Source organism: Hipposideros armiger, unplaced genomic scaffold (assembly GCF_001890085.2).
Source record: "Hipposideros armiger isolate ML-2016 unplaced genomic scaffold, ASM189008v1 scaffold_15, whole genome shotgun sequence".
Lineage (NCBI taxonomy): Eukaryota > Metazoa > Chordata > Mammalia > Chiroptera > Hipposideridae > Hipposideros > Hipposideros armiger.
In genome coordinates this window covers 5,750,955-5,762,643 of record NW_017731365.1, presented here as the reverse complement: position 1 = coordinate 5,762,643, position 11,689 = coordinate 5,750,955, and the positions used below count along the sequence as shown (strand labels likewise).

The window sequence follows — 11,689 nt, the reverse complement described above, 5'->3', positions numbered from 1 at the left end:
GGCAGTGTCACTGGCCCTCATATGTGGGATCCGAACCGGGGCCCTCTGGCATCCCAAGCGAGTTCTTAACCATCGCGCCACTCGGCCGGCCCACGGCACACTTTAAAACACACTTTCTCTCAACCATAGCTCACACTCAACTGACTGCACCAAACAAGTTGAAACTTGTCACACAATGTTGCTAAGGTTCGCCGCATCACTTCCTGTATTGAAGATCCCTGCCTTTCTGTTGGATGGCACTCGGCAGCAGCATTCATGGTACTTTTTTTTATCACAACAGAAAGACTCCATGTCACACATCGCTACTTGTATATGGCAATTTCTGTCAAATAAAAACATTACGGTGTGTCCTCATCCACCTTATTCACTGGATCTGGTATCATGCAACTTCTGGCTCTTCCCCAAAGTCAAAATGACCATGAATGTTTTGAATTGATCAGGACATCGAGGCAGCCATGACAGTGTAACTAAAGATGCTCACAAAATAGGACTTCCAGAACTGCTTCAGAAAGTGACAAGAACAATGGGATAATTGTGTGTTTGAATCAATGGGGAGTGTTTTGAGGGGGATTAATGGCAATGTGTTTTTTCTTGTAATAAATTTTTTAAATTTAAACAGTTGCCGTATTTGTTTGATCACACCTCATATATGTGTGTGTGTATTATATATATATATATATATATATAAAATATGCTTTTCATTACCACATTTCATTTTTATGCTTCACCTTTAAATTCAGAGGTTCTTAACTAAGAAGGTATGGAATCCTCTGCTTTAAGTAGAAATGTTTGTGGCAATGTACTTTCCCACCATAATGTTATATCATCATCACCAGCTGCTGCTCTTTTTTTCAGGCTGGACGGCAACTGGAAGCTGAGCAAGCCTACAAGTACACAATAAAGGTATGATGCAGATGCCTCTGTTGTTTGTCTGCACTGTACTGGGGCTGGGAAACTGGAAGGTACTGCCTTAATTCAGGACTTTATAGCATTTCATGATGTGAATATTTTTCTAGAGGCTTTTCTTACCATTGTGCCATTATCACAGGGCTGCTGGGTTTGGAATAATAACCCACATAGTACCATGGGGGACCTTTTTTATACCTCTGTGGAGAATATGGCTTAATGGAAAGACAGATGGCCTGAGAGTCAATAGACCTTAATTATGGTCCTAGTTTTGCCATGAACTTACTGTATTAACCTTTCTGGGTCTCATTTTCCTCATGTGTAAAATGAAGATGTTGGTCTTGTCCAGGAGTCAACAAACTTTTTCCGTAAAGGGAAAAACAGGAAATACTTTAGGCCTCTCTGGGCCAAACAGTCTCTATCGCAACTACTACATGTACTCTGCCTCTGTAGTGAAAAAAGCAGCCATAGATAATACATAAACAAACGAGTGTGGTGATTGTGTTTCAAATAAAACGTTGCTTACAAAAACAGGCAGAGTTCTGGATTTGACTTTTGAGCAGTGGTTTGCCAACCCTAGTCTATTCTATCTGTTATGAATTTAAGTAATTTGACTTGAAAGGCAGTGGCTTAAACAAATTAGGAGTTTTATTTTTCTCATCTAATGAAGAGGCCAGGGCTGGTACTACTACTCCACAATGTCATCAGAGATACAACTCTTTCTGCTCCAGCAGCCATAGCGTAATTTCCGTCCCTCATAGTTGAAGGACAGCCATTGTAGTTCCAGCCATCATATCCATGTCTCAGGTATAATAAGGAACAAAAGGGGGGAAAGGACAAAAGGGTCATGCTAGCTATATCACCTCCCTTTAAAGAACATTGACTTTAACTTGCATTTCATTGGCCACATTGGTCATAAGACTACCCCTAGTTCCAAGTGAAGCAGGAAATGTGGCTTTTTAGCTGGCTGCATTGCTGTGCTGAAATGAAAATTTTCTTAGTTTTAAAGGAGAGAGGTATTCAGTAGGCGACTAGATGTCTCTACATCTAGATTCTAAAATTAAGTTCAAATCTAATATCTTTGATTCATTGCTGTCACTTACCAAGTGGGGATAGTATACATTACTCAATATACATTGGGTGATAATGTGAATCTTTTAAAAATAAACTTTATTAACGTTATTTTTTTTTAAATGCACAAATTGTGAATGTTCAGACCACTTGATAAATTTTCATAAAGTGAACATAAAGTAACCAGCACAATGTTGAGGTCTTTTAATGGAGTTACCACGAAGTAGGGAATATAGCCAATTCCATTCCAAGTAACAGTGTTCTTTAGCTGTGGCCCCAAAAATGAGGGGTCTCCACATAGATATATCAGGTATGATGTGTCCCTTTCCTTCCTTTCTTGCAGCTGAAATTGAAAGATGAGGCTCTGCTTGCAGAGATCCACATGGTGCAGGAGACAGTTGGCTTTGGCAATCCATCTTTTTAACATCCTCCCAGCTGAAGAATTTCCTGTTTGGGATTCTGAGAAATTAAACCCTGGATGCTTCACAATATGAGAGCTGGGGATGGGGAACAACAAAGTCTTCACCATAAACAGAAACCCATTCATTTATTTCCACTGGCTATCTTACTAGATGGCTATGTTACTGGTTGATTTACTTGTTTACAATAAACTGGATGACAGTACAAAATGGAAACGAGATTCAAAATTCGTCAGTGTGGTTCTGGGGTTAAGGTATATTGAGAGATATATAAGAATATAAATATATATACACATATATGTATATTTATAATTAAGGTATAGTGGGTTTATTATTAGGATTTCTGAAGGAAGTCAACCGCTAAGATCCCTGGGCCAGGTTGTTACTGGATCATGAGAGTTAAGGCATCATTGTCTAAGGTGGAACTAAAGGAAGAAAGCTATGCTGGGTCACTGTATTAGGATAAAGAGCGTATTAGTTGTGGCCAGGTCCCTAGGATCCAATGGTGAACAGAGAAGTGTTTGCTAAAGGTGGAGGTACTGTCTCCCTCTAACTATGGGTATCTTCATGGATCTAAAGCACAAGGGCTCCATGAAGAGCCCATTACCCTGTAACAGATGCAAAATTCCTCACAACTGAGGCCATTATTTTAGGGCTAAACATGACAAAGGAATCCATACTTCACCCCCCCTCCCTCTACCCCTCACCGCCGTCTTCCTGGATCACTGCACAGCAAAACCAGGAATAAAGGATCCCCTTCTATTTTTTAAAAGAGTTGGTGGGAGAGAATAGGAGGGAAGGTGAGAGGCATATTAGTAAACACAGAAGAATAAAATAAACTACATCATTTATAGTCATTTTCTAATCTCGGCCCTAACTATACCTCTTTATGAAGTCTTCCTGAGACACTAAAGTTGTCAGGTTCGTCTTTTCTGCTTCCCCAGGACTGTGTACTGACCACCCCTAGTTATTCTGGTGTAACCTCTCGGTCTCCCCACCAGACTGTGAACTTCCCGCAGGGAGGGACAGCTCTCTTTCACCTCTGCGTTCTCAGCGTTGCACCGTGGCCCTAACAAGTGCTCAAAAAACGTTTGCTGTAAGGATGGATTTGTGGAGCGCTTTAGCGCTTCTCTTTGCCGTTCCCGGGATACTCCCAATACCCCTCACTCCACCAGGGGCTCACAGGCCACTAGGGACCGGAGCATCCACATAATTCGGTATGCACTGCCACCCCCTTTATACGCAAATTACACCGCCCCTTTTCTGCAGCAGTTTTTGTATGTTAAGTTTCGCCGTGTTGCATGATGGGAAATGCAGGGTCGAAAAGGGCGGGGCGAGTGGCCCATTCGCTTCCGGCACTGAGGCGCTGGAGGTTGGCCTGCGTTGAGGCCCGCCTCTCGGCAGCGTTGACCCTTCGCGTCTGTCCTCCGCCCCGCCGGAAGAGGTAGAGCTGAGTTTTGCTGGTGGCAGGACGCCCCGAGGCGCCGCAACTGGCGCCTGGGCCTCAGCGCACGCCGGCTGCACCATGGTCCAGCTCAGTGAGTGAAAGGGACCCCGAGACACCTACAAGGCGGTCGTAGGGGCTGGGGGGCGTATGGGACAGTGTGGAGCGGGGAATACTTACCTAGGCCAGCTCGAGGAAACCCGAACCTGAAACAGCCACGCTGCCTTGAGTCTCTCCTCAGTGTTTCTCACTTAATCCTCCCTGAAACCCAGTGAGATTAGTGGCATTCATTTTATAGATGAGGCAGCTGAGGCTCTCATCTGGTCACAGCTAGTAAATGTCAGGCCTGTGCTGAGTGCACTGGAGAATGAGGAGGATGTTATTTCTCTGACTAGAGTGCATAAGCGGAGTTTCACGAAGAAGATGATGTCTAAGCCAGATTGACAAGAATTACTTGGAAATAAGGACGTTTCACAGGAGGAAGGAGATTGTTTCATCTGCCTCATTTTGTCCATTTTGTGCCTTCGGTTCTTGTGTATTAACCACTGTTTTTCTACAGCTACTCTCCTTTGCAAGGCCTACCATGGAGGTCACTTAACCATCCGTCTTACCCTGGGAGGCTGTACCAACCGGCCTTTCTATCGCATCGTGGCTGCTCATAACAAGTGCCCCAGGGATGGCCGTTTCGTGGAGCAGCTGGGCTCCTATGATCCACTGCCCAACAGTCATGGAGAGAAACTGGTTGCTCTCAACCTGGACCGGATCCGACATTGGATCGGCTGTGGAGCCCACCTCTCTAAACCTGTGGAAAAGCTTCTGGGTAACTTGGCTGTAGCCATACCTCATTGAGGGAATTTTAAATAGAAGGCAGTTCCAGGGTGTTGAGAATTAATGATTTTCATTACCTCCAGGCTGCTCGGGACTGGAGTGAGAAGTGAAGTTGTGAGCTAATTGTCATTTTAAATATGGAGAACCCTTTTGTGGACTTCTTTGTGAGACTTTTTGGGTGACTAGGATTTTATGCTAAAAATGGGAATAGTGTGTCTTGAATGGCCATCTGTCAGTTTATCTGCTTTTCAAGTAAGAAAAACTATTGGGAAGTTGACAACATCTGTTGTCTTGCAATGAATTGGAGGGGAGGGAGCTGGGGAAAGAGGTAAGACAGTTTGGCAAGTTAAGAGCATAGCATGTTCTAGGTCAGGTTTCTGTTAGACCTCAGTTCTGTTAGGCTCAGTTCCCAAGGAAACATTTGCTTGTACTGTGTTATAATGAATGAAAATCCTGTTGCTTTTAGGTCTCTCTGGCTTTTTCCCTCTGCATCCCATGATGATCACAAATGCTGAGAGGCTGCGACGGAAACGGGCACGTGAAGTCCTCTTAGCATCTCAGAAAACAGAAACTGAGGCTACAGAAACAAAAACGAACTGACTCCAATGAGCATAACAGTGGGAACAAGGTCAAAGTTCTCTTAAAACACTTGTGCGGAGTTCCTAGTTTTGTTAGATTTAAGGGTCAATAAATGGAGTTTTCTATGTCACCTATGCTCTTCTGGCCTGGCCTGAGCAGGGCCCAGGGAGAGATTTGTTCTTGTCTGATAGAAAGCTAGGGCTAGGAACTAATTAGCTTTTTCAGCCTTCGTCTGGCGAAACATAGTGGCTGTGGGATGGGTTTGACTTTTGGATTGGGCCCTGGGTCTCTGAGACAACTTTATAGTCTGCTTCCTTCCAAGACTTCCCTGTTTCAAAGCCCCAAACCAGCATGTCCATGGCCTGTCCAAGTAATTCTTTCCTTAATCATTTGTCATCTCACCAGTTCAAGACACAGTTACTTTGCCTATTGTTTTTGTAACTGCAGGGTTGTATTGCTTAACACATAATCTCAAATTTTCAAAGGTAGATTTGTTATGAGTTTTTAGGCTGTAATAGTCTACTTTTAAGAATGAGAAACTGGAAGAAATCTAATATTGTCAAGTACCTACATACATTCTCGGCCCTTCATATGCAAGGTTATTTGTGAGATTTATAAAGTATCATGAAAGTAGGTAGGATTATCGCCATTTTATAAATGGGTAAGCTGAGGTTCAGAGGTGGAAACTTGCCCAAGGCCACAGTTTTAATATTGGCAGAGCTAAGATTCAGACCCTAATGTGCCTACCTGGAGAGCCCTTTCCAACATGTATTATCTGTAGTGGGGAGTGGGGAATGAACAAGGATGAGGGGCTTTTCAAATGTCCACTTAAAAAGTCAGCGATAGACTCAGGTATAGGTATCATGAGTTTGGTAATAAAAATGACTGGCTATGCCAAAAACCCCCCACAAAAGACCATGTTATCTGGTCCACCCTAACCTCAGGATTCTCTAAGCACAAGCATGGATTAGATGGTTTTAAGTGCACATCCTGGATAATACAGATTTCAAATTCTGTCCTTAAGACTAGGATATAGGAGATTTATAGAGGAGATTCTAAAGCCCTATCAGTGTAGTGACTTATTCTCTGGGTTTTATATTCTGAGAACAATTAACAACCACCTCAAATTCTGGTGTCATCAAGGCTCCCCAAGGGTTATTACTGGTTGGCCTCCACCTGCTTTGAGGAGATTTTGAAGGCAGGGCGGGCAGAGAGGAACTAATTTTACCTGGGCTTGAGCTTGGCTATGGGAAAGAGAAATACTTTGGAAACAGTAGGGAACTCTGGAAGTTTAAAAGATACTACCCTGGAGAGTAAGTTCTTGGGAAAAGCTTTAAATGGTAGAGCAGGGGAGAATGTGGTTCTGAAAAGTATTGATCAGTGAGAACTGATGTGAAATGGGTTAAGGTAAGATATTTTGAGCTACCGAGTCTCTGCCAACTCAAGTATTTACTTTGTGCCCTTAGCTGTCCTTTGTCTAAGATCTGTATACACGTATTTCCTGTGTGAGCTCTTCTCCCTGATTTCCAAAGTTTTCTCTGGCTTTAGATCTCCAGGCCCAGATTTGTCACCATGTCTTGGATGATTGCATCAGCCTGTCTTGCTACCACCTTCAAATCTAAGGTGCTCAAAATTCAGCTATGCACTTTAGAAAACATTAACAATAACAACAAAAAGGCCTTTGTTTCAGCAGCTGATATTTTTATTAAGATGAAGGTTTGGGTCATCTCCACCAAGCGGAAGGTGATTCAGGAGCAGAAGGGGAATGGGAATGAATCTGTAATAAATGTCAAATATGAAATTTTGAAAGACTGGTATTTTGTGCTTTTTGTTTACTGTAGGCTTTTTCCTTGCAGGGCTCAAGGGAAAGTACCTATGTAGTAGACCCGTCCTGTAGGTTGCAAAATTATTTGGGCCTTAGAACTCTAGGTACTCATCAGGATCACCTCTGAAAAAGAACAAATCTCTTTAACCGTTATTCTTTGGAAAAAAACATGTATAGGAACATGTGAAATTGCTAAATGCTGATGTTATGCTGTTGTTGACTTAAAAAACAGCAGTGTATAGGTTCAACCTAATATGGACAGTCCATGTAATACTGTAAAAGGTTCTGCTGGGATATTGGAGAGAAGATAAGGAGCCAGATTTCCAGAGTACAGCAAGGAGGGGGGTGGTGGCTACCGGGTTTATTTTACCCCACGGAAGGCGGTTCCCGCGCTAGGAGAGTGGGCACACCTGCTCTGCTCCACTGCAATCTCAGACGGTGATAGCCTTTCCGCGCCCCTGTTTGCAGCCGCCGTAAAGTGCGGCGTCGTGATCACGCCTCTTCCGCTCCTCTTGTGACGCAGGCGCCGTGGGCTTTTTGCGCGGGAATAGGAATCAGTTCAGAGCCGTAGCCGGTGTCGCTGGGACCCGCTTTTCTACAGGCCGCCTTTCGCTCTGCACCGCTACCAGCCATGGGGTTGCTGGAGCTGTGTGAGCAAGTGTTCGGCACCGCCGACCTTTACCGAGTGTTGGGCGTGCGGCGTGAGGCCTCAGACGGCGAGGTCCGACGCGGCTACCACAAGGTGTCCCTGCAGGTGCACCCGGACCGGGTGGGCGAGGGCGACAAGGAGGACGCCACCCGCCGCTTCCAGGTACGCAAGTCCCTGCTCCCCCGGCCGCCCGGGCTTGGTCTTCTGGCCGATGGGGCCCCGCCCGGGTGGAGTTCTCAGAACCCGGCTTGGCGCTTTCTAATTTTTATTTCTCGCCTCGCGGTTTCAGTGCAAGGGGCAGGGGTGACTTCCTGGATGCTCTTTCCGCAGATCCTTGGGAAAGTCTATTCCGTTCTGAGTGACAAAGAGCAGAGAGCAGTGTACGATGAGCAGGGAACAGTGGACGAGGATTCCGGTGTGCTGAACCAAGACCGGGACTGGGAAGCCTACTGGAGGTTACTCTTTAAAAAGGTAGAGGGCTCCGGAGGCTTTGACTGTTCTCATTATTCATCAGTAAATGTTTGTCGGATGCTTCTAACGCTTTGCATTTTATGTTGTTTAGGAATCAGCAATTTCTGTTTGGCCTCGAAATATAAATACAAAGGCATTCCTCAGGAGATATATACTGTCATCTTGAAAAACAATGTATTTAACATTTAGGTTGAATCACGCGCGAGCGTTCTCTCCTGTGAAATGGGTCTTTAACTGTTGATGTAGAGTGATTATAGTGAAAAGGGGGAATTTAATTTTTTACAAGATTTGCTTTATCTTCCATATCTAAATGTGAGTCCTGAGTGTTTTCCTGGGTCTCTTCCCACCTTTGGGAACCTCACTTAAATGTTGCTGGTCTGTAGTTTAGCAGTTATGAAGGTTGGACTAGGGAGAACTCTGGAAAAGCTTTGGCATAGAAAATTTGGTTTTTTTTTCAACAATTTCAACTAAAAAAACTTGTATTTGGGGAGAAACATCTCAATATCTCAATCTAATTTTACTAGTATATCTTTTATTTAAAATATCAAAATTAAAACATGTTTCTTGTGTAGATATCTTTAGAAGACATTCAAGCTTTTGAAAAGGCATACAAAGGTTCTGAAGAAGAGCTGGCTGATATTAAACAGGCCTATGTGGACTTCAAGGGAGACATGGATCAGATTATGGAGTCTGTGCTGTGTGTGCAGTACACAGAGGAACCCAGGATAAGGAACATTGTTCAGCAAGCCATTGATGCTGGAGAGGTCCCATCCTATAATGCCTTTGTCAAGGAATCGAAGCAAAAGATGAATGCAAGGAAAAGGAGGGTAAGATTGTGAATGCTATTTATTATTTATGTCATGACTGCTTCCAAAAAGAATTTGAGGATATTTACAAAAAATGGAAATATAGACAAGATTGCTGAAATAAGGATTAACTTGCTGTGTAGTTACCTAATAACTACACCATATTTATTATGTGTACCATATTCACCAGCTCACCAAGAGAAACTGTTTTTCCGTAGTATATTGTGCTCAAGAGGATTTGACTGTGAATTATTGAAATAATATCATCTCAAAGTAACAATATTCTTCATATGGGCCAATTCTTGTAGCTTCGCTGAGGTGTTTCTTAGGAGATGAAGTATTGGAAGTCCAGATACATATGCTAGACAGTGGTTCTCACTTGTTTAAAAGCATGGGGAGAGGGCGACAGAGACTTTTTAAAAAAAATGTGTCTTGTTAATACAGATTCCTTTGCTCTTGCCCAAATTGATTCTGGAGTTGGGCCTAGAATATACATATTTTAAACAAACTATTTATTTTGATGGTGTCTTTCCAAACACACTTTGAGGAACACTTTTGAGGCCTGTGTGTCTTGCACACACATATTAAACTGGAATTGGTGGGGGTAGGGATGATGGCAAGGGAAAGGAGCTTAAGGACAGCTGGGGTTCTCCGAGGGCGTGGATTCCAAGTAGCAGACATCTGCACCTCTGATCTTTTGGGGAACGCCAAATAGGTACCAAAGTACCCTTTGCCTCAGCCTGGCTTCTATAATGGGAGCTCCATGGAGAGCTGACAGTGTAAGAGTTTAGATCTTTGCTGGGTACCTGAGGTGAATTCCTTATTTCGTATGGCTGAACTGGAAGTGGAGGCAGGCCTGCAGCTTTTAGATACAAGATACACATAAGGAAAAGCTGATGTGTGTGTTGAGAGAAGTGGAATGTGTATCATCATCATGGTTCATAGGTTACATCTGCTTAGACTCAGGCTGGCCGTTTGTTAGTAATGATTTTCTCAGGTGAAACTGAGCACAACTGTATTCAGTAATAGGCTGTTAGGTCGAGAAGCTTCCCTAGAGTAAGGGGGTGGGTGGCTGGCTGGCATAGAGACTCCAGCAAGCTAGAGGAGAGGGATATAGTATTGAAAGAGAGAAATTGGATACAAGGACTGAAAGTAGACGATGGAAACTCTTTACTGGAGTAACAAGGTCCTAATGTGTTGTAATTTCAAGTATTAATAGTATTTATTGCTATTTAGAAGATTCACTGGGGATTGGGGCCTCTTAATAGTCTTAGTTGCTGCCCTGAAGGAAAAAATGAACTTACTAACCTTTCCCAAAGTGTTCTTCTGGTATTTTGAAATCAGGTAAAGAAAGATTAAAACTGAATTTGTTAGCGTTTATTTTGACTTGGGGAATTTAAACCAGGGTTGCTTTCAAGGCTGCCACCAGTCACATGTAGTAAATTGGGTTTCCAGAAGAGGAATCTGAGGTACTTGTATCCTGGCAATATTTTTGAGGGCCTTCTTAGTTAAGTGACATTTCTTAGCTCTTCTAGAGTTTTGTTTTCCTTTCTATCACCATGTGGTTTGTTAATACCAAACTACTTGCTACCCGTAGCAAGTAGAAATGGGGAAAACTCAGAAATGCTTATTGGAATCAGGATATACTGCTTGCTCTCAGCAGTTGTGCCTTTTAATGAATGATATATTTATGTAATATTATCCTATATATAATCCTCAAATTGAAAGGGTCTTATCCTAGATTTGATTTTGGCAAAGGGTGTATTTTTAGCATTTGCCCGCTTGTCATGGAGTCTCATGTAAGTTTCTCTTTTAGGCTCAGGAAGAGGCTAAAGAAGCAGAAAAGAGCAGGAAGGAGTTGGGACTGGAAGGAGTACATAACTTAAAAGCAGTCATTCAGGTAAACTTGACAGTCTGTGAAAGTTGCTGCCATTTCTTTCATGTTCTGATTCCTACTGCTAATATTTTCTTTGGCGTATATGTATAGTGTTGTGGGTATTTTAGTTTTTCTTTTAAGACATAATTCACGCACCACGTATTCATCTTTTTAAAGTGTGCAATTCAGTGGTTTTTAGTATACATCATGTTGTACAACGAGCAGCACTGTCTAATTCCGGAACATTTCATCACCCTATAAAGAAACCCCCTTAACCATTAGTAGTCACTCCCTATTCTCCCTTCCCACCAGCCCAGCTCCTAAGTACTTTTGTCTTTGTGGATAGTCTTATGTTTTGAAAGCTTGTGTTTTAACTCTTAAACAGAGCAGACAAAAGGATCGGCAAAAGGAAATGGACAGTTTTCTGGCTCAGATGGAAACAAAGTACTGCAAACCTTCCAATCGAGGAGGGAAAAAAACAGCTCTCAAGAAAGGAAAGAAATAATGGAATTTTCTCTTCAAAAGTCCTTAGGTGTTAATTGGTGCCGTTATAGGCAAGGTACAGTCAAGATTTGAAGACAAAAGTTGATCCAACCCTTAAGTTGTCTTTCCTGCCTAAACTATTCAGATTGATTGATTGTAAACCAGAATCTCTCAACCCGATCTTAGTAGACCCTAGAAATTCCCTGACATTCTGTGCAGTCCCGGTATGAAGAAATTTGGTGGTGACTGTTGAGGAAAGAGGAGGTTGGTATACTTCCTGACAGCACTTGCTTCTGTGGAGATTCTGTACAAGAAACTATTTAGAATGCTGG

General features: G+C 42.9%; 3 protein-coding genes across 4 annotated transcripts in view; all 3 read left to right on the top strand.

Annotated features, from left to right (window-relative positions):
* CFAP70 (cilia and flagella associated protein 70) overlaps positions 1-2,681 on the top strand; it is a 75,336-nt gene extending 72,655 nt beyond the window's left edge. The window contains 2 exon segments of the mRNA XM_019624075.1: positions 856-903; positions 2,321-2,681. Of these exon segments, the coding sequence (XP_019479620.1) occupies positions 856-903; positions 2,321-2,401 (129 nt within the window). The 3' untranslated portion in view covers positions 2,402-2,681.
* A 1,099-nt stretch (positions 2,682-3,780) lies between these two features.
* On the top strand, positions 3,781-7,680 carry MRPS16 (mitochondrial ribosomal protein S16). Of its 2 annotated transcripts, XM_019626339.1 has the most exons (4): positions 3,781-3,934; positions 4,400-4,660; positions 5,135-5,296; positions 7,596-7,680. In XM_019626339.1, the coding sequence occupies exons 1-3, from the start codon at positions 3,922-3,924 to the stop codon at positions 5,266-5,268; spliced, it is 408 nt and encodes a 135-aa protein (XP_019481884.1). In that variant the 5' UTR covers positions 3,781-3,921; the 3' UTR covers positions 5,269-5,296; positions 7,596-7,680. The 2 variants fall into 2 exon arrangements, with proteins under 2 accessions (XP_019481884.1, XP_019481875.1); XM_019626330.1 differs by lacking the exon at positions 7,596-7,680 and having other exon boundaries at positions 3,783-3,934; positions 5,135-7,056.
* DNAJC9 (DnaJ heat shock protein family (Hsp40) member C9) lies at positions 7,605-11,683 on the top strand. The gene is made up of 5 exons (XM_019626317.1): positions 7,605-7,883; positions 8,052-8,192; positions 8,765-9,019; positions 10,815-10,898; positions 11,260-11,683. The coding sequence occupies exons 1-5, from the start codon at positions 7,704-7,706 to the stop codon at positions 11,377-11,379; spliced, it is 780 nt and encodes a 259-aa protein (XP_019481862.1). The 5' UTR covers positions 7,605-7,703; the 3' UTR covers positions 11,380-11,683.
* The last annotated feature ends 6 nt before the right edge of the window (positions 11,684-11,689 follow it).

Coding starts and splice junctions, on each gene's coding strand:
- MRPS16 (XM_019626339.1), top strand. Junction 4,661..5,134: donor ACCTGTGGAAAAGCTTCTGG/GTAACTTGGCTG, acceptor TGTTGCTTTTAG/GTCTCTCTGGCTTTTTCCCT.
- DNAJC9 (XM_019626317.1), top strand. CDS start 7,704: ATGGGGTTGCTGGAGCTGTGTGAGCAAGTGTTCGGCACCGCCGACCTT. Junction 8,193..8,764: donor GGAGGTTACTCTTTAAAAAG/GTAGAGGGCTCC, acceptor TTTCTTGTGTAG/ATATCTTTAGAAGACATTCA. Junction 10,899..11,259: donor ACTTAAAAGCAGTCATTCAG/GTAAACTTGACA, acceptor ACTCTTAAACAG/AGCAGACAAAAGGATCGGCA.